This window comes from Peromyscus maniculatus, chromosome 1, assembly GCF_049852395.1.
Source record: "Peromyscus maniculatus bairdii isolate BWxNUB_F1_BW_parent chromosome 1, HU_Pman_BW_mat_3.1, whole genome shotgun sequence".
NCBI classification, from domain to species: Eukaryota; Metazoa; Chordata; class Mammalia; order Rodentia; family Cricetidae; genus Peromyscus; species Peromyscus maniculatus.
In genome coordinates this window covers 122,105,475-122,127,323 of record NC_134852.1, presented here as the reverse complement: position 1 = coordinate 122,127,323, position 21,849 = coordinate 122,105,475, and the positions used below count along the sequence as shown (strand labels likewise).

Below are 21,849 nucleotides of genomic sequence, written 5' to 3'. Positions count from 1 at the left end.
AGTCTCCCCACTGTTGGAATCACAGCATGTGCCAGCATAAGCTAAAACTTAACTTCAAACTCATTGCTGACTACTTCTCAACTTGTCAAAATTATGTGCACTTTAAGAACATATTAAAAACGTTTTTTATCTCATTCACTTCTATGAAGAAAACATTTGATCACAGCAATTTAAAGCCTACTGTAACTCAAAGGAGTATAAAATTGCTTACCTCCAGGTTTGTAAGACTGGAAAACTTGATCAGGCTTTCTAGTCTCCAACAGCAGATCAAACATGTACGTGGACTTGACTCCTCCCAGGAGCAGCCCCATTGGTGTGTCTTCTTCTCCCTCATATGATCGTTCCAGGTAATCATGAAACTCATCATATTTTACCAGGCGACAGCAGTCCAGCGGAATCACCTCTTCTAAGTCCATCATCTAACAAAACACAATCCCCCACAAGTAAAAACATAGAGTGCTTTAGTTTCGTGTGCAGTAATCCTACTAATAGGTTCATATAAACAATAAAATCTATACAATTATGATTTTTATCAGAGTAACAGATACCTTTCGTTTTGAGAAAGAGCCACGTGTAACCCAGGCTGACCCTGAATTCACTATGCAAAAGAGGATGATTGTGAACACTTCATTTTTTTTTTCTTTCTTTTTCTTTGAGAGAGGGTTTCTCTGTGTAGTTTTGGTGCCTGTCCTGGATCTCACTCTGTAGACCAGGCTGGCCTTGAACTCCACCTCCTGAGTGCTGGGATTAAAGGTGTGTGCTACCAATACCCGGTTCTGAACACTTGATCTTACTGCCTCCATCTCTCAAATGCTGAGATTACAGGGTATGAGCATCCATGCCTAGCTTTATTTAATAACCACCTTTCATTATTCCTAAAATAACACAAACCATACAATGACATAGTTGTGTTCTTATCATGGTTACTATTGCAGGATAAATTATCTCAATATACTATTACTCAATATACTAATGTACTACTTTATGACATCTAAACAAAATAATTGCAAATTGTCAAAGAAAAACTTTTTCCCATTGGATTATAAATTCCATGAGGCCAAGACCATGTCTTCCCCCTGATATCTCTAATGGCTCATACAGAAGGCACATAATAGATATCTTCTAAGTAAACAGAAAGCACAAATAAATGTGTTTCTAATTCTAATTCAGGATTCAGAAAGGTTAAATGGCTTTCAGATGAAGAAACTGGTGGATGGAGGGAGATTAACAGGCTATCAAATCCATTCAAAGTACTTAGATCATCATCTATCTCAACTATAAAACTTGGGAGCTATCAAAATTAAAATCCAACTGTGCATTAGACATACCTTATAAGCCATTTCTACTGCTTCCTTTAATGTCTTATCCTTATGAACCTCCAACTTATTTTCCATCATTACTTGTTTCACGGGATGTAAACAGAATAATTTTATCTACAAAACAGAAAATACCATCATCAACTCACTAGGTCAAGTGTCACAGCTGAATTCTTTGGCAGATAATGTTTTTTTTTTTTTTCTTTTCTTTTTTTTTTTTTTTTGTGACAGGGTTTCTTTGTTTAACAGTCCTGGCTGTTCTGGAACTTGCTCTGTAGACCAGGCTGGCCTTGAACTCACAGAGACCCACCTGCCTCTGCCTCCCAAGTGCTTGGATCAAAGGTGTGCTCCCATCTTGCCCAGCAACAGATAGTACTTTTCTTCATTGTCAAAACAATGTAATTAAAAAACAAAAGACATAGTTGGGACTATTCTTTCTTTCTTTTCTTTTCTTTTTTTTTTTAGACAGGGTTTCTCTGTGTAGACCCAGCTATCCTGGAACTCACTCTGTAGACCAGGCTGGCCTTGAACTCACAGAGATCTGCCTGCCTCTGCCTCCCAAGCAAGCACTGGGATTAAAGGCATGGGCCACCACCTCCCATCTGTTTAAGGATTTTGAAGGAGAACAGTAAGGGCAGTGGGAGAGTGACTGAAGTGTGGCCTTCATTTCTGTGCCTTTCCCAGTCCTTTCTTCCTGAGGACATGGGAATGCCTGCCTCACACAGCTACACAAGCACTGAACACCATCCTACACATCACCATACTTCAGCACCAAATTATGCTCATCCTGTGGTAAAGCCATACTACCTAATGACCACATGGGCAGAACTGTCCACAGAACCGACTCTGGGTTATCATGAGAATGACAGCAGTCAGAAGAGCAAACTTCAACAGCACTTGTCAATCACAATCATGGAATCGAACCTTGCATGTGTTGCGTTCAATTTCTCGTTGCCTCTTTTCCTGTTCTTCCAATTCTCTCTCTTTCTGCACCAGGTTCTTAATGTGTTCTGGGTACTCATCCACTTCTAGAAATTCTAGGAACATAAAACAGTGTCACTCAGAGCAGTATCTTGTGCTCTTTTTGCTCTCCTGCGCTGCCATGGAAACACGTGTCCTCCTTTCAGTGTGAAACAAGCTTCTTCCAGGCAATAATGAGAGGTATTGATAGTGAAACCATATGCAGACCTAGTAAATGGCCCAATTCCTAGCAGAATTCAATGAGATTTCAAAATTTCAAAAGCTTTGGAAAGGGAAAACCACTTTTTATTTAAACTTCTGCTTTCATCATGGAACCCTCTGGCCGTGGGCAACTTTACTTCTCCAGACCTTGGCTCCTTTAGCTTACTAAAAGCACCTAGCCCAAAAGTTATTGGTTAGAATCTAATGCAAATGAATAAAAGGTACTGCTGCTACATACGTGATTGCTACAACACTCTGATAGCATTCCTACCTTCCCTTCCTGCTCAAGAGTCCTTCAGCTACCTTCTAACCAAAGAAGGCAGAGGCATCAAACTGGTAACTCCACAGTAACATGTGACTTAAAAGCATATAAGAAACAAAGTGAAATTAAGACACCTGAATAAAGCCAATGAATATTTGACTTTAAGGAGAACAATGAGTATCAATAGGCCCTATAAAGAGTGAAAATGCAATGTTTCTAGAAATCAGCTCTAGTCTTAAAAAAAAGAGAGAAGAAAAAGAAAGAAATTCTTCCCTTGCTGGCTGTATAGGACACCTTCCTGCAATCAACTAGCTACAAGCATTCCCAACGAGATGACACAATGCCACAGAACTAGAGTCCGGGAGTTAGCCAAGGGCTGAAGCACTGCACTGTCCACAGTGAGGCACACAGGATGCATGGATTTCAATCCTGGCTTTGCCTCCAGTCAATCTATAGGTCTTGAAATATACATTTGTTGAAATGATGACTACGTTTTAAACTTTGCATTGACTGAGCCCACAAACTAACTTTTGTTCACAAAAATGTGAACAAAAAATATAATAGTTGAAACAGATATACTAAGAGCACATCAGGTCCTAAAAACAAATGTTGAGATCAAAGCTAGTGATGACTTTTTTAAATTATGAAAAGAATATAAGCAAAGTCATCATCTGTGTATGCGTCTATAGTCAAACATATACACACCTTAACATGTTTCCAACACTGTCAATGAGTAAGAATTAGCAAGAAAACAAAACCCTAACAACTAAAGATTTTAAAGTAATATCAATCAAAAATATACATAAAAAGAACAAACACACTTTATATTCAAGATTGTTTCTGGGAGATCAGAGGGCAGCTTTGAAGGTTCTGGCATTGAAATCAAGCCATCAGGCTTGGCAGCAAGTGTTTTTTTACCAGTTGAGCCATCTTGCTGGCCCCCTGGGATTCTTAATAAAATTAAAATATAATAAAAATTTGTACTAGATTCACAAAATTTTATTTGTTCTTTAATCAAATAAACAGATACTATATCAAAAGATTTCTGAAGTATTTCAGACTATATGGAGTCCTCTCTCAAACTCTGCAAATATTAACAAATCCAGAAAGCTTGAAACTGAAACAAACAGTAGCTAATTTGAGCTTTCACTGCATACTAGCTATGCTGCAAGCCTCTAAAGTGTTGCTTCATTCATGTACAACAACTCTACAAGGGGTCATTATTTCCAGTCTACACATCTGCAAAGACTCAGAAAGGTCAAGTGATTTGCTCATTTAAAATTACTATTTTGAGACAAGGTCCTGCTAAATTGATTGTAGGTCTCAGACTTGTAATCCTCTTGCCTTACTCAGCCTACCAAGTAACTAGAGTTACATATCACTGAGCACATATCACTGTCCTCAGCTCAGATTCTTGCCAAATATTTTTATCACTTGGTATTACCTCTTAACAGTGTTAATAATTCCCTCTCCCAGGCATAGAAAGTCCTAGCTGTTAACATCACCTAAAAGCAGTTGTCTAGGTTTACAAGACATGCCAAGGAAATGACTTTACGATGGGCTAACATACTTGCATTTCTTGTTGGATCCTTCAGTCTGTATATCAGCATATATGCATTTGTTGAGCTAGGAAAAAATATAAAAAAAATTAACAGGTTCTTCAAATAGATGGTAGATTCCATTTATAAGCATCAAATCTTCATTTGAAATATTAGTATTTTTTTCTTTCAAATAATCAGAAAATCTTATCACCATTCACAGATACATTAAAATTAAAACATTCCAGAAAGAAAGGAAAATTCTTCCTTGTTGTTAATGGTGCACTTATGAAAAGGTTAAAATATCTTCTTTTGGTAACACAGTGAGGTCGTCAAGAAGGCTGTGTACCACAATGCCTACTACAGCTAAGTCAGGGCTGGGCAAACTGCTTTGCTAGAAAGAGTCAAGGGAAAAAAATCTCAGATTTTGTAGCCAGATGGTCTGTGATAGTGGGAACACATCAGCCAGCACTTATGAACAGAGGCCCATGGCTTGTAGTCTGCCGACCCTTGGGGAAGGCTTTCTTAGTAAGATCTGTGGAGAAGCTACAACTCACTTCAGTGCATCAACATGCTATTGCTTACCTTGCAAAAGCACTGGAGTAGTAGCCTCTGCTTCCTGAAGACCCACCGTGTGTCTTCTTAATGTCTTCTTGAGTTATCTAAAAAGTTGTAACGTTACTCTTGTAAAAACCAATGACACCATCACATTAATGCCAACATGTAAATATGTAACCCAATACTCTAGGGTTGTTTTTTTTTTTTCCTTCTTGAGTTAGGTTCTTAATCTGTAGCCCAGGCTGGGCTTCAACACTGGGCAATCCTCTGTCTCAGCCTCCCCAGTGCTAGAAACTGCTGGTGAACTACCAAGCCCAACTCTAATCCAACCCTTTAGTTTCTGAATTACATGTATCATGATATTGTCAAGAAGTACCACACAGATAATTCAGTTTACCAGTGGCTGGTGAGTCAGGTTCAAGGGATTCTGGTCCCACATCACTCACAAGGAGTACATAAGAAGGGTGGGGGCTAGGGAAAAGGTGTACTCTAAATTGGAAACATGTAACAAGCTCTAACGAAGCAGAACAAGGACACTGCTAACAATGAAAGACTGGTTTGATGAGGACATGAGAGATACCATCACAGGCATCTCTGCTCTGATTTAACACCCTGCCACTGAGTAACTTCTCCATACCAGGAGACTTACCCTGCTCACATGCTGGTCATTGAAACTGTACCACTGCTCATCACTGAAAGACTTTATGCAAGCATAATAGTGACCCCCAGCAGCACTCCCTGAATGCACCATCACCGAGAAAAGCTCATACATCAGGGAGTTCTAAGGAGAGAAGAAAAAGATGATTGGAAGAGAAGGCTACACAATCCTTATTTCCTATGGATGCAGAGTTAAGTAATGTGACAACCATCCTATGGTAGGCTAACTTGTCCTTCAGGTAACGTTAAAATAGCAAGTCACCAAAAAACTCAGGTTTCATTCAGTATATTTCTTCACATTTTTATTATGCTGTCTTGTGATCTTTGGAACTATGTATGTCTATAAACATATGCTTGATTATTTATGAAAAAATAAAAGACTAAAATTGTGAAGTAGGTACTAAATAGAAGGCTGTTTTAATTTGCATAGTCAAGATCAAAAAAATTACCAACACATTGCTTTTTCCTTTAAATAAAATTCTATTTTTTACAGTAATTTGAAGTATCTTCTAATGTACTCATGCAGTATTTTTGATAAGTAACATATTAATGTGGTATTTATTATTTATATTAATAATGAATCCAAGCCAGGAATGGTGGCTTATACTTTAAATTATAGCAACTGGGGGGCAGAGGCAGCCAGAACTCTTGAGTTTAAGGCCAGCCTGTTTACATAGTAAGTTTTAGGACAACCATGGCTCCACAGAAGAGACTTTGTCTCAACACACACACACACACACACACACACACACACACACACACACACACACAGAGAGAGAGAGAGAGAGAGAGAGAGAGAGAGAGAGAGAACTGTGCTATTTCTGTAATAAATCAGTTTATGGCTATTCCACTCTGAACATGCCTGATGTTGTCTATAATAAACTAAGAACCTTTTCTCTTTTTCTTGGTTCTGTTGTTGGTAGTAGAGAGTGAACTCATAGATGTTAGGCAAGTACTCCAGCACCTGGGTATATGCCTGCCCCTCTTTGCTATTTTTCATTTTGAGATAGGGTCTAAGTTGCCCAGGTGGTTTTGAACCTATTATGTTGTCCAGAGTAGGCCTCAAACTTATGACTCTCTTAGACTAGCATTCCAAGTGCTAGGATTTACAAGCCATGTGCCAGGACATTAGCCTGAAGTATTTTTCCTTTAGAAGCTTTGGTACTTCACACCCCTAAAACAATTAGCACTACTAGACATCCTGGCTACCAGTATTTTCATCTCCAAAAACAACAGGGAGCAGCCAGACACAGTAGTTCAGACCTGTAATCTTAGCACTTGAGAGGCTAAAGAAGGGCAACAGCTGTGAATTCAAGGCCAGCTTGGGCTACACAGTGAGTTTGGAGCCAGTCTCGACTATAAAGTGAGACTGTTTCAAAAACCCAAAACAAGCCAGGTGGTGGTGGTGCATTCCACCCAATCCCAGCATGTGAGAGGCAGAGGCAGGAGGATCTCTGAGCTCAAGGCCAGCCTGGTCTCTGTAGTGAGTTCCAAGACAGCCAGTACTGTTACACAAAGAAACCCTGTCTCAAAAAACCAAACTAAAACAAAACCCAGACACAATAGAGAGGAAGATATAATAGCACAAAAGGCTTATATGAAATCACAAGGGGGCTAGAGAGACAGTTCGGAGGTTAAAGAGCACTTGCTGCTCTTGCAGAGGATCTAGGTTTGGTTCTCTGCACCCGAATTGTAGCTCACAACCACCCTTTTCTGGGCTCCACAGGTACCAGGTATGCACATGGTACACACACATACATACATTTATAAGATATGTATTTAATCTTAAAAACTCCACAACCACCTAAAAACATAAGAGTTTTATCAGCTCAGAGGCTCAGGTTATATAAGCAGCAGTAACAAGGGGCTTCGAAGGGAGACTCTTATAAGTAGTTACCCATGCTTGGAGTGGGCTTTTTGGTGATAGAGCTGCCTAAGAGTCATCATGCTCCATTAAAGAAGTCCAATAAACTCACTGGTTCACCAAGCTGGACTTGGAGGGAACCCTTTCTCTGGTCTGTCATCGCCATCTCTACCTGGAGTGAATAAAAATAGAGTTCCCAAGGCTGGAGAGATGGCTTAGAGGTTAAGAGCATTGGCTGCTTTTCCAGAGGACCCGGGTTCAATTCCTAGCACTCACAATCATTTGCAACTCTAGACATCCTCTTCTAGGCTCTGAGGGTACCAGGTACACAAATAGTGTACAGACATGCAGGCAAAATACCCATAACACATAAAATAATTTTAAAATAGAGTCTCCAGGAAGGGTTACGACACAAAAAGAAAGACCATTTATCCTAAGCAGATTCTCCAAATGGACAAGCAAGGTTTTTATTAAAGTTTGTTTTGAGAGAGGGGCTTGCTTTGCAATCCTTTCTGAACTGGAACAAGCTATGTTAGACCATGCTAGACTCAAACTTGCAGCCAATTCTCTGCCTTTTATCCTGTATTTTGGGATCACAGGTGCACTACTGTACAGGCCTGTTAGATCTCATTCACTTTTCTGCAGGAGCTCTCCTCTCCTTCATTTTGCAGCACTAGGGATCAAATCAGGACCCCAGGAATGCTAGGTAAGCACACACTTCTATTGTCCTCTCCTCTTTATTCTTTGCTTAAAAAGTACTTGGACCTTCCAAAACGGTTTCAGCACATTTCAGTTTGTTTTAAATAATATTAAACTGATTATAATTATTACATAGTGAAACTTCCAGAACAAATTCTGAAAACTTGTGTAGTTCAAGTTGTATTGCCAAAACTAAGATTAATCAAAGTAAATGATAGGTAGGTTTCAAAATTTACCTGGAATCTAGAATTTGTGCTGAGAAATTATTTTCTTTAAATAGGGCTCACTCTGTATTCCCTGCTGGTTGGAACCTCCTGCCTCTGCTACCTACGTGCTGGTATTCCAGGCATGTATCAGCTGGTTAGTAGTAACATTTTAAAGTTTCATTGTAATTAGCAACCTCCCCCCACCATTATGTTTCTAGAAAATTCCGAGGTTGCAAGTTTTAGATAATTATGGTTATTAACTGTTTCAGAAATGCACCATTTTCAGAATTCTTAAAATGCAATAAATCAAGTCCAACACTCTTTTTTTTTATGAGCAAACTCGGTGAAGACAAAGGCTTTGGAGAGTTGATAAACACTAGGGGCAGAGGCAGCAGCCATTCTAACACAATCCAACTTTCAACACAGTACAGTCTCCTAGGAATCGGTATCTCATCTGTATGCAGTGTTTCCCAAAATACAATTATAATCACACCCACCATGAGAACATTTCTTAAGAAGTCTTCATTTTAAAAAATGAAGCACAAAATAATACAGAAGTTCAGAAATTACTATATTCTCTATTTAATTAAAACATGTAGGGAAATGGGGGTACAACTCTCTGGTGGACCACTTGCTTAGCATGCTCAGCACTCAATAAACTTCATAAAAGGTACCTTTTCCAGGCCAGGTTTTGAAATCTTCTCAGTCCCACTATTGCTCTCCAGGCATATGCCTTCATCCACAGCATCATCCGTGGAGAAATCATTGCTCATCTGGTCGCTGTGGCAACTGCCTTCATTTTCTGCTCCACTATCAGTGCAACTTTCAGTTTGAGGAGATTTCTAATAAGACACAATTATCTTAAAATCTTATGCCAAATAAAGGAAAAGATATTCAAACTTTTACCTATAGCTTCTACCATGTTCAAATAGTTCAACATTGTTCTGTTTAAGAGAAACATTTAAGTATGTCTGTTTTCTCTTAAACTCAGATCTTAGGTACAAAATTACCATTTTCTGCAGCAGCATTTCTGACAGCAACTATCCCAAGCTCCAGACTACATCTTCTGTTCCCAATCCCAACAAAATGTTCTCTTTAATTACTGTGTAAGGTGTCAAAATAGAGAACTAAGTCATCTATCTGTCCATGTGAACTTTAGTCTGGTGTACTCAGGGCATGGACGTTATACTTCCATGCTTGACTGCTTTCAATTCACAGCCACCCAGACTTAAGCTGAAGAATTCTACTTGTTAGAAATCCCAAGCAACACTCTCTCCTCCTTTAACATTTTATACACATACCTACAATGTTTTTATTGACACAGGTTAAGATTTCTCTAAGATGAAAGCCCCCGATGTGCATAAGGAATTGTATTTAAGTTCTTGAATCCAAGTAATACACAGCAAGAATAATTTTTGTAGTTGTTACTAACTTTTTTATAAGTACAGCATCCAGTATGCAGTACAGTCTTCTTCCTTCAAAGAAATTTGATTCAAGACAAAATAAAGGTGAACATCACCTCCAGAACTGCAAGCTGAGCATGATGCCACACACCTATGATCCCAGCTTTTGGGATGCAGAGACAAGGATTGCTAACTGCAGGCTAGCCGTGACTGTATAACAAGACTGTCTCAAAAAAGCAAAAGCAAAACCAAACCCAAACAAAACAAACAGATGGAAAAAAAAAAAAAAGGCCCCAAACTCCAAGCAAATAAGCAAGTAAGGAAATAAAATTTGCATTTCCTTCCCCTGGGATATTCCAACAAATATGTCAGGAATACACAAAATCCTAATTATATATTTAGCTACTTGTAAGTAGGAATTTGATGAATTTTAACAGACTTTGGGTAGATTTCCTAACTCTAATTAAGCACAATTCACTCTGTTACTCCTTCTCCATCTTTCTCCTTACAGGTGTACACATCCAGCCTGACCTGCTACTCTATCGGTTCTCTGCAAATGTTCAATGGTTGCAGTTACCATTCACTCAACATTCATTGAAGCTACAGCAGCTTCTTAAAATAGCTAGACAGGAAAATGAGGGTTGGAGTTTAGTGATTCACCTAGGATGCTACCAAGTATCAACACATCCTGTCTCTGGTGCTTACTAGCACTACATAAAGGATGGTGCAGGGAGAGGGTAGAGAGTGAGTGAAGCAGTTTACACCAACACGTATGAAAGCCACTGGGCACACAGACTAGAGTCCCCTCCCAACCAAGACTGGCACATCACAGATGAGGTGTAGAAAAAAAAAATCTGTTTTCTTGTTGAATAAACTCACTGTTTTCAACACACCCACACAAATATTGTGTTGGCTAGTTTTATGTCAAGTTGACAAATACTATAGTCATCTGAGAGGAGGGACCCTCAATTGAGAAAAAGCCTCCATAAGATCAGGCTGCAGTTAAGTTTGTAGGGCATTTTCTTTCTTTCTTTTTTAAAAATTATTTATTTTTATTTTATTTACATTGGTGTTTTGTGGGCATGTATGCCTGTGTGAGGGTGTCAGACCCGGAGTTACAGACAGTTGTGAGCTGCCATGTGGGTGTTGGGAATTAAACCTGGGTCCTCTGGAAGAGCAGTCAGTGCTCTTAACCGCTGAGCCATCTCTCCAGGCCCCAGTAGGGCATTTTCTTAATTAGTGACTGATGTAGGAAGGGCAGAACCAGGGCTGGTGGTCCTGGGTTCTATAAGAAAGCAGGCTGAACAAGCCATGGGGAGCAAGCCAGTAATAAACACCCCTCCATGGCCTCTGCATTAGCTCCTGCCTCCAGGTTCCTGCCCTGCTGATTGAGTTCCTGTCCTGACTTTAGTGATGAATAATGATGTCAAAGCATAAGCCAAATAAGTCCTTTCCTTCCAAACTTGCTTTTGGTGTTTCATCACAGTATTAGTAACTCTAATTAAGACAAATACTAAATGAAACTTGATGATCATTTACAATTAATTTTGAGCCTGGAAGGAGGTAGATTTTACAATTGGTAATTAGTTGCAATTGGCAAAACAAACAAGCACACAAAACTCTTAGAAGCAGCAAGGATTTATCACCCTGTAACAACTACCCTTCCTGACTATAAGTGCTTTATACAATGCAATCAGGAGAACATCATATAGAATCAAGCAGGCTAGCACACATTAAAAAAAAAATTAAATAAAGCTAGAAAACCCTGGGAGGTCAACAAATAGAAAGAAATTGATGAATCTTTCCTGTTTTCATCAAAATCTCATGTTCAAACCATTTAAACAAAACAAAAAGGGAAATAGATAAAACCTTTTGTAAGTTTGTCTAACTTAGTTAACTTAAGAGTTAGCAAACGTCATGTTGGAGTAACCTTAATTCTTGAAAAGGGTATTAGTGCAAATATAAGACATTAAGATCATATACTACTTTGTTTATTCACTCACATATATTTGCCCTATGTGTAGTAAAGATCAGAAATCCAGCTACAGCACACAGTTTCAGTAATAAAGAAATTATGAAACAAGATTACCTAAATTCAAGAGAGAATCCCAAAGGTGAAACTCTTGTCTCTTGAAGAGCTTACGCTATTCCAACCAAATAATACTTGAAATGCAACTCACAGTGCCAGGAAAAGCCTTCTAGCCACAACAATAGTCTTCTCATGCAATACACCATTGGAAAAGCGACGAAAGAAAAAGCTTCTGTCAAGGGACACTTCAAGTTTATCAGTCTTAACTCATAAAGTAGGTCTGGAGAGAGAGCCAGTGGTAAGATCACTGGCTGCTTTCCCAGAGGACAGACACCAGTTTGATTCCCAGGCTCCACACGGTCGCTCACAACTGTCTCTAACTCTAGCATCAAAGGTTACAACACCTTCTTCAGGTCTCCGAGGGCACTAGGCACACACAGACATACATCCAGGCAAAACACCCATATACATAAAGCAATTAAAAGTGTACAATGAAAAATATTACAAGAAAATGTAATAAGTATTTACCTCATCTTCAATGTCAATAAATGTGCTCATATCTAGCTCCTCTGGAAATGACATTCGATCATTTAGTTTAATTCTATGCATGGTTGTATAATCAAAATCAAATCTTTTCAATTGTAAGGTCAGCAGATAGGGGAAATGCAAAAACCGAAGGCCCTAAAAAGAAGCATGTGTGGTTAGGGGTACAAATGGATTGAATACGATATCCATCTCAGACAATTACATAATAGTATTTATATGCCTCCTACCTTACGAGCATCACACTTCTTCTTACAACGTTCACAAAAATATTGATTTGGGCCATCTAAGATCTCTGGCTGAATAAATGCATGCAGTGCTTCTTCCTAGTTAGAAAAAAAGTAATTGTCTTATAATTACTTAAAAATACTATTTAATGGCAAAGCCTTAAATATGAAACACTGAAATCATCAAAATTGTTATGAATGGAATGCCTAGAAAACTAATCTTAAAATGTAATAAAATTAACAGCAAAATATTGTAATTATTGAAAGTTACGTTAAACTTATTTTACTTCATAAAAATTGCTTTGGTCATTATGGCATATCTAATTTCTTACCGACTTTTACACCGGGGTGCCTGACTGAATGATACAGAGAGTAAAGTCTTGATCTTTAGGAAGTACTTGCACGCATCTTAGAGATGTGTCTGTATCAGTTCCACTTTCTTTACCGGCACTTCCAACTGTCCTCCCGTGATCCGTCTTTAAAACTCAGTACTCAACACAACAAACTGATGGTATCTTTTCTACACACACGTGCCAAGCAGAACTACTGACAACATATCACATGCCAAGAAAAGGATAAAAATCACTAAGGCAAAGCATCTTCAATAGTCTTTCTGTTGAAACAGAATACATTGTTCCCCCAAAGAAAGAAGCTCGAGCTTGCTAAATGGACTTCATTGTAAAATGGTTGACGAGGCTCAGAGAACAACTCTGCACATACCGTTTGACACAGCTTACTCTGGGACAAAATAAGAGACTGACAAGATAACCAAGTGCTTGTCAACTCATCCTATCTCCTACTTTTTCTCATCTCACAAGGAAGCACCAAGAAGGGAGAAACAGTAGCAAGGTTGTTTTTAACACACAACCAAGTGTTTCACTGGCAATCACAGGCAAAAAAACACTTAGAAAACATTTCTTTTTCTCTCTGAAGCATATTCTAAGAATGAAAAATTCCTTTTAAAACAAAGAAGAAGCTTAAAAAAAATTACAGCCACTGGTGGTGCCGGACGCCTTTAATCCTAGCACTCAGGAGGCAGAGATGGGCAGATCTCTGTGAGTTTGAAGTCAGGCTGGTCAACAGAGTGAGTTCCAGGACAGCCAGGGCTGTTACACAGAGAAATCCTGTCTCGAAAAATCCAAAACCAAACAAACAAAAATACCTCCATGGCTTAATACTGACTGAATCCAAGTTTAGAAGGCTTCCAAACAGAATTTGAACAGGTAAAGCAGTATCTGAAATAAGAGGGAGTATGCTGGTAGTGGTGGCTCACACCTTTAATCCCAGCACCGGGAAGGCAGAGGCAGGAGGATATCTCTGAGTTCCAGGCCAGCCAGAGGGCTACATAGCGAGACCCTGTCTCAAAAAATAAAATAAGGCATCAACACAGATCTTGTCTGCTGTGGTAGGATCATGGGTCCAGACATAGTCCTCAGCAGCAGCCTGGGCCCAACCATGGCCCCTTGTGGCAGCACAGGCCACTCAGCCGCTGCAGAAGAGCTGGCCATACTCCTCACCATAGCATAGAAGAGATGGCTCTGCCCTCACTTGAGGAAAGTGGTACCAGTGGCTTGGACTGACCATATGAGCTACCACCCAGACCCACACCCAGGGTTTTGAGTTGGCCCACCCCAACATCTACCCCATCTATGATCTATAGGAGCACATGAAAAGACTGGCCCTATAGAACCATAGCTGTAGGATCTTTATGACTGGGGCAATAGCAGGATATCTGAGAGGAGTCTTGGTGAGGGTCCAGCATTGATGGTGCAGCAGAAGTCAGAGTTCTTGAACCTGACCATCAATACATTACATAACGAACATTTCCAAATAAAGATGAGTGGACAAAAGGGTATACTGCATGACACACTGTAGCTCCCAATGCCACTAAGACAAATGAAGAGGTGTTGGAGGGTGGGAAAGATAGAGGAGCAAGTGGTCTTTTTGTTTGTTTGTTTTGTTTTGAATTACTATTTTTTTAAATTTTCTTTTTGAGGGGGACGCTACAGGGGTAAGGAGTGAATACAGAGGGACTGGGAAATGAGCGGGATTGGGGAGCATGATGTGAAATTCCCAAAGAATCAATAAAACATGTTTATTTTTATTATGTTATGATTTAAAAAAAGGAGGGGGGCCCAGTGGTCCACACTTTTAATCCCAGCACTCAGGAGACAGAGGCAGGTGGATCCCTGTGAGTTTGAGGCCAGCCTGGTCTACAGAGCTAGTTCCAGGACAGCCAAGCCTACACAAAGACAAAGAAACCCTGCTTCAAATAAATAAATAAATAAATAAATAAATAAATAAATAAATAAATAAATAGTAAATAAAATAAGAGGGAGCAACACTAAACAACTTTAAAAAATTAGATTTTATTAAACTGTGTCTTGATCTCTGACAGTTCATAGCAGAGATTGTTTTGGGACAGGATCTCTCTATTATGTAGCTCTGGCTGTTTGGGAACTTATATAGACCAGGCTGGCCCCTGATTCCTAAGTGCCAGGATTAAAGCCATGCTCCAATGCATTTGTTTCAAGAAACGTTTTTTATAAAATAAATTTAAACTTAGGGTTTTTTTGTTTTAATGTTTTCCTATCTCTGGTATTTTGCACTTTGCCCAAACCATGAGTTTAAGTTCACACAGCATCCTTTATAATTTAATACTTGAGAGAGAACTCTGTATATAAGAAGTACTATTACCAAACTTATACCAATTAAGTATTTTTGGCTGTTTATGTTCACAGGATACACTAGGCTCTATGTATGTTTAGATCTCTAACCCACATAGCCTTTTCTCAGAGACTAGCTATCTCACGATACTTTCGGCATCCCGGGCAGTCTGGTGTTCTCTATGTTCAGAATCACTTTCCACATCACTTGCTAGTAGATTACTAGGTAAGTAATGATGACACCTTTTAAGGGTATCCTGGTCACAGGCTGTGTGCAGTCCTTAACCTCTTTAATTGCCCAGTCAAGATGTTGTCCATTTCTCCAATACAGAGTCTGTATCTTCCCCTTGAAGCTCACAAGCAATCTGTAGGAATATTCATGGAGAACATACTAAAATCCCAGACCTTATCAACCTATCTCTGGTTTGAGCATCACTAGCAGTCTCTTGATTATCTTGGAAGTCTTCAACAGGCAACACATGCCTATTTGAATCCATGTTTGGCATGACAGACATGCTTGGCTTTATCTTGAGCACTACCATACAACTGCTGTGTATATTTACTTGATTACTTCCTTTGGTTGTTATTCGCCATCACAACAGCCTGTGATCTTGTTCTGGCCCTTTCCCTTTCCTTGGTTGTAAAGTGGGTATTCTTCGTACTTTAAGCACAGGCAACACGTCATGTCATTGTGCAACCCACACGCCCACTTTGTTTTGTCCTGTCTCATGGTTGGATCAGGCTCTGTTCACTGCTGTCACAACTGAAAAAAAATTGGCTTGGATATCAAATATTAGCTTGTATCACTGTTTAAGTTTCTCGAGACTGTCACTCTACCACCACAACCTATTCTTTGGAGGGGTGAGGACAGCACAACTCATCCTTATCAAGTTTGAGAATTTACTAAAATACCTTTCTAACTTACAGAAGTACTTCAAAGGGAGACTCACCATTGTTCTTCTCTGAACGTTTTTCTGGCTTGTAATTTAGCTGCCAGTTTGGTGCACGTTTCCCTTCACATTCTGATACTGGAGCACCTTCCCACAGCTCTTCTAATTGCTTCCCCAAAGATCTTTTTCCCATCTTTAGCTCTCATTTTTTGTTTGATGCCCAGAGGATTTCATCCTTTCTTGACCATTCTGATCTAGTCTTCATTTGATAGATAAATTTTTAGTTTAATGAATTCAGTTTTCCTAACAGTGGACGTTCCAAGTTTTATGTTGCTGTTTTAAGAACTGTTATGGTTTGCTCCTACTGACATTACTTCCCTCAGCTTGTACTGGGTAGTGTGTGGAGTGATTCTTGAATAGAGAACATCAGACAGCCTGAGACAGGAGGGGAGCGGGTAAGCACTACAAAATACTGATGGCTTTATAACAAGAGAAGCCAAAATCTGGTCCTTCTGATCATTTGGGTACAGCACTGTTTAGTTTGAGCACATCTTCCTTATCTGTTTACTATAGATCCGTTTCTTGGATAGATTCAAGGGAGAGTATGGTCTCCTTCCATTTTTGTAGGTGGTTTCTTCCCTTTTTTCTTGTTTTCTTCTCACTGCTGATCCTGAAGCATCAGTCTTCTTTATTCACTTTCAAGGCTGCTATTTCGAATCCTGAGCACCATAAAACCCCTTCCTTCCCTACAGCTAGCACCATAGATTACCAAGCTCAGTCTATGCTCACTCACTGGGCATATGGACTTCTTGAGTGTGCTTCTCTGCTTTATTTTTTGGTTTCTTACATACCCTACTTATATGCTTCAGACACACAGGCTAGCAGCAGCAATGGAAAATCTGTTTACAGTTCATGTCTAGTTTGATACTTATAAATAGTGTATTACCCTCCATCTCCCAGCAATGCAGATGCTGTGTTACATGGATTTTACTTCCATTACATCCAGTGTTTGGGATTTAGGAAGGATATGTGGAGATATTCCAGAAACAAGATAAAGATGAATTAATATCTCATGAGCTTTGTAATGGTGTGTCAACAAGGTAATCATAAAATAAAATTAGCTAGTTAGAAAGATTAGTGTCAACTCATCTATCCACTTGATAAGCCATGTAAAAGACAGGCTAACATGGTTAAAGAAGATCTGCACTCACTGTGAGCTAGTAACTAAAATCCACACACACTACACTGCATTTTAGGGATCAAAGAGTAGCAGGTCCTAGGCTATGAAAAGAGAACAAAATGTTACCAATACTGTGCTGCTGTTAGGACACAGAACAGAACAAGACTGCTTTCTGTAAGCTATAGTTTTGTATGTTAAACTCTTAACAAATTATGCTTCTAAATTAGCTCCAAATTGTGACTTTATTATTTTAGGGTGACAAGCTTTGCTTTATATAGGCCTTCCCCTCCCTCACATACTATGAGCAACTTAACTGCACATACAGTTGTCCACTGTTCTTTTCAGAATTCAAAGTAGAACAAGGAGAATTTTTACATTTTTAGTTCAGCAGATAAAAAGCCAGATCATCAGTTTTATAGTAATGCACACAATCTAGGCACAACTGAAACCAGAAGAAACACAGTACTACCCCAATCCTCTGACTGTTAGCATAGCTGTATTCTCCACAGATCCATTTCTTTCTTCACTATTTAACATTTGCTTTGATTAGACTAGGGGAACCAGCACTGAAGATTATTTTCTAAACTCAACACATAATAAAACTGGAACAAAGCACTCCTGCATGACTGATGCAGTCAGCAATCTTTGTTGGTGACACAGAGCAGCAAAGCAACATGCTTCTTTACAGATGGTTAAATTCAGCCATCTCCCTGAGATACTTTGCTCTGAGTTAGGGGAAAAACTCGAGCTATCTTAACCTAAGCCATTTATTCATTCATCTTTTTTCCATTTTCATTTCTAAGGTAATTACAAATTTGCACATACTTGTAAGAATTAATATTACCCAAAGATACTCTATATAAGTTGCCCTGTTTCCTACAGGTGATGTTTTGTAAACCACAGAACATCATAATGGTGATAAGGACACTAACATGATCTGTATTCCTCACTCAGACATTCCCAGTTTCACTGTTTGACCCAGTCTGTATATTAAGTTCAGTGCACATTTATCATCTGTGCTGGATCCTATATCCCACAGGACAGCAAAGGCATTAGATCATTTTTATATAAAGACAGGAAGTGACTAAATTTATAAGTCTAGTAATGAGCAATCAGTGGTACAGTTCTAAAATGTAATCATAAAAATATTTACATGACCAAGTTTATGTAAATGAAATCAGACAGTATGCCAACTTTTGCAACTGTCTTTCTTCAATACATCATTTCCTGCACATGCATTCAAATTAGTGATTGTATTAGCCATTTGATTCTTTTTACTTTTCATCAGTATCCATAGCTTATACACATTGCAATTTGATCACTCATTTACTTGTTAAAGCAAATCTCAGCTTACTTCAGCTTTTGAATATTAAAAATAAAAATGCAACCAATATTAATGTACACATTTTTATATGAACATGAATTTACTTCTTTTAGATAAATGGTCCAGAATACAATTACTGGGACTTGTGTCAATTTCATATTCAGTTTCATAAAGATAGCCTGTAATGTTTACATTTATACCAGTAACACAACCCAGTTTCTCTGCATTGTCAGCAGCTTTAAATGCCATAATTATTTTGTGTGTATATGTGTATAGGTGCGTGTCTGCATACTAAAGTCAGAAGTCAACGTTGGGTGTCTTCCTCAATTGTTTTTCACCTTATTTTTAGAGACAGGGTCTCTTATTGAACATGACTAGACTGGCCAGCTATAGCAAACTTCAGGTATCTTCCTAGCAAACCTCAGATATCTTCCTAGCAAACCTCAGGTATCTTCCTAGCAAACCTCAGGTGTTTTCCTAGTAAACCTCGGGTATCCTCCTAGCAAACCTTGGGTATCTTCTTATTAAACCTTGGATATCTTCCTTTCTCCATCTCCCCGACACTTTAAGTACTGGTGTGTGTCAACATGCTCAACTTCTATGTGAACTCTGGGATCAATCTTCACACTTATAAGACTAGCAAGGTTCATCTGTGTGAGATGGATGTTAATGGTACCCAGTTGGCACCATTACTTGAATATTCCATCCTACCTTTCTTAAATTATTTCGCCATCTGTCAAAAACTCAGTTGGGCATATGTGTATGGATCTACTTCTGGGCTTTCTGTTCAATTATTCCTTTGCCAATATCACAGCATTCTGACGATTGCAGGAATATGGAAAGGCTTTTTATTGCTAAGTAGCATTCATTCCAATTTAAGTAGATCTGTTCCTTCCACTTTACTCTTTTTAAAATAAATATTTTGGTTATTGTAGTTCATATTAATATATGCTATTAAAAGTCTTGGTGGCCTTCAATAAGAACTGTATTACAACCATGTAATTTTAGATGAACTGATATCTTTACTATGCTGAATCTTCAATCAATGTTTCTCCATTTAAACATCTTTTCCAGAATTTTTCTGGTTTTCAGTACAGGAGTCCAATATATGTGGGTTTTTGTTATTGTTGTTGTCATTGTTTTTTCATTCACACTTGGACTTTTTTCCCCCTAGGACTGAAAGCAATACTATTATTTTTAATTTCATTTTCACATATTCATTGCTAGTACCCTGAAATACAGTGACTTTTGAATGTTTATCTTATAGCCTTGTAAAGTTACTTTAGTTTGCTTTGTTATTATCTCCTTATTTTAAATCCCCCTTAGGCTTTTCTACACAATTGTGTATATTAAAAACAGGAGGAGGTCAGCTTAGTCCTTGTTCCTCCCACTTGACTGAGCCACACTGAACAAAGTAGCGAGAACAAACATCCTTGCTTAGACAATCTGAATATGGAAGGAACCTTGGAAGGATTCCTCTTCCTTTTTTTTTTTAAAAGAGGTTATATTGAATTCATATATTTTTCTTAAAATTTTTAGTACAAGTGTCCTCTGAAACAATTCAGACTTGAAAATTTCTTTTTCCAAAATTTTTCAGTTCTGAAGTTCAGTAGCTCACTAGTCATAGGCCTATTGAAGTCATCCAGTTTTGTACTTGGTTGCAGTTCGTGCTTAAGTAACTGATGAGTGACATCTTTTTCATCCCAACGCTGGCAATTTTTGTTGTCTCTTTTTTTGTTAGTCTTGCTATAGGGGTTTTAAAACCCACTGTTTTTAAAAAAACAAATGCTTTATTGACTACTACTCCCCCCACTTTCTTCACTGATCTCTGCCCTATTTAGAAGAAATTATTATTATATAATTACCTTTACGGAGTTTCTTTTGCTTTCTTTTTTCCGGGTTAGGTGAATCCTTAAAATTATTGACTTGACACTTTTTAAATGAACCATTCAATGTTGTAAGTTGTAAATTTCCTTTCAAAATTGTGTCACCTGTGTCTCAAATTTGATGTTATAATTTCATTTTCATTCAGTCACAAAAGTTCTAATAGGCTTGAGCAGTAAAATGACAAAATTCTGCTTTTTAAAGCTATTTTTGGATGGAGTGACAGCTTTCCCAATAAAATGCTTGCCAGGTAATCACGAGAACCTGATTTGGGTCCCCAGACCCAGGTAAATTGCTGGCTATAGTGGTACATACTTAGATCCCTTCCCTGAAGAAGGATGTTCTAATTATCTCTAAAGGCTCCCCTGGCACATAAAAATCTTGAATAAATGTTTTTGATCACTAATTTTAAACAGCAACAACTCTTTCCATGACTTTCTTTTGTCTAAGTAAACCCACACACATATAATTATATAGATATATACATATGATGATGCCATAACTAGAGGAGAAAGCTAGGAAAACTTTAGACAAGCTCCCAATTAAGACACTCAGCATACGAAAATAGAACATCATCTTTCTGACTTTCAAGTTACCTATGCTTACATAATGCTTGGTTGATTTCAAGGGGCACGGAGGGTCTTCTATGTGTCCAGGCCAGTCTTACACACACACACACACACACACACACACACACACACACACACACACACACACACACACTCTTACAATCATCCTGCCTCAGCCTGGTGAGTGCTGAGATTACAGGCTCATATCAATGTACTGTGTAATTAAGTACTCAGAATAGGGCTGATCTATTCTTAAAAAAAATAAATAAATAAATAAATAAAAAGGCCTTTATCATAAGACCTAGAGGTTATTTTTGCAATTTAAAAAATGTATAGAACAAATGACTTTACTATGTCCCCTCCCCCAAAGAGACTAAAATATCATTTATAAAATAGCTAGAGGTTAAAAAAATAATAAGGGTGAAAAAAAAAAAGGTAAAATAATTCCATCACCTATAGGGAAGACATCTGCACTCCTTCTATTCACTTTTCCTCTTCTACAGGCACCATTAGGAGTCACTGAAGCATCAAAACTCTAGTTCTAGATTTTGCTACATAAAGTGCAGGAATGACTAACAACCCACAAAGGTATATCTTAGGATGATATCACCAGATAAGAGGTTACACTACTGTGCTACTGTGCACTCTGTAAAAATACCAAGCAGTCAGCTGTAAGGTACATACCACACTAGCAAATGCTTGGCTGGACCCATAAGGTCGGATGACCAGCGGAATATCAAGATACGTGTCAATTCTCCAGCCCTCATAACCGCATTCCAGACACCTCACGTAGTCTTTCAGCTTGCCTTGATACAGCTCATTTATAAGATCAGCCTAAAAATAACATTCACA

General features: G+C 38.5%; 1 protein-coding gene across 2 annotated transcripts in view; it reads right to left on the bottom strand.

The window, feature by feature from the left end:
• Positions 1-21,849, bottom strand: part of Usp47 (ubiquitin specific peptidase 47) — a 90,017-nt gene that overhangs the window by 19,660 nt on the left and 48,508 nt on the right. For both annotated transcript variants that reach the window (XM_006978595.4, XM_006978594.4), the window contains 10 exons: positions 21,682-21,831; positions 12,488-12,583; positions 12,243-12,395; positions 8,957-9,124; positions 5,506-5,637; positions 4,884-4,960; positions 4,331-4,386; positions 2,241-2,353; positions 1,329-1,433; positions 212-419 (listed from right to left, as the gene is read on the bottom strand). In XM_006978595.4, coding sequence (XP_006978657.1) covers positions 212-419; positions 1,329-1,433; positions 2,241-2,353; positions 4,331-4,386; positions 4,884-4,960; positions 5,506-5,637; positions 8,957-9,124; positions 12,243-12,395; positions 12,488-12,583; positions 21,682-21,831 — 1,258 coding nt within the window. The remainder of the gene's footprint in view (positions 1-211; positions 420-1,328; positions 1,434-2,240; positions 2,354-4,330; positions 4,387-4,883; positions 4,961-5,505; positions 5,638-8,956; positions 9,125-12,242; positions 12,396-12,487; positions 12,584-21,681; positions 21,832-21,849) is intronic.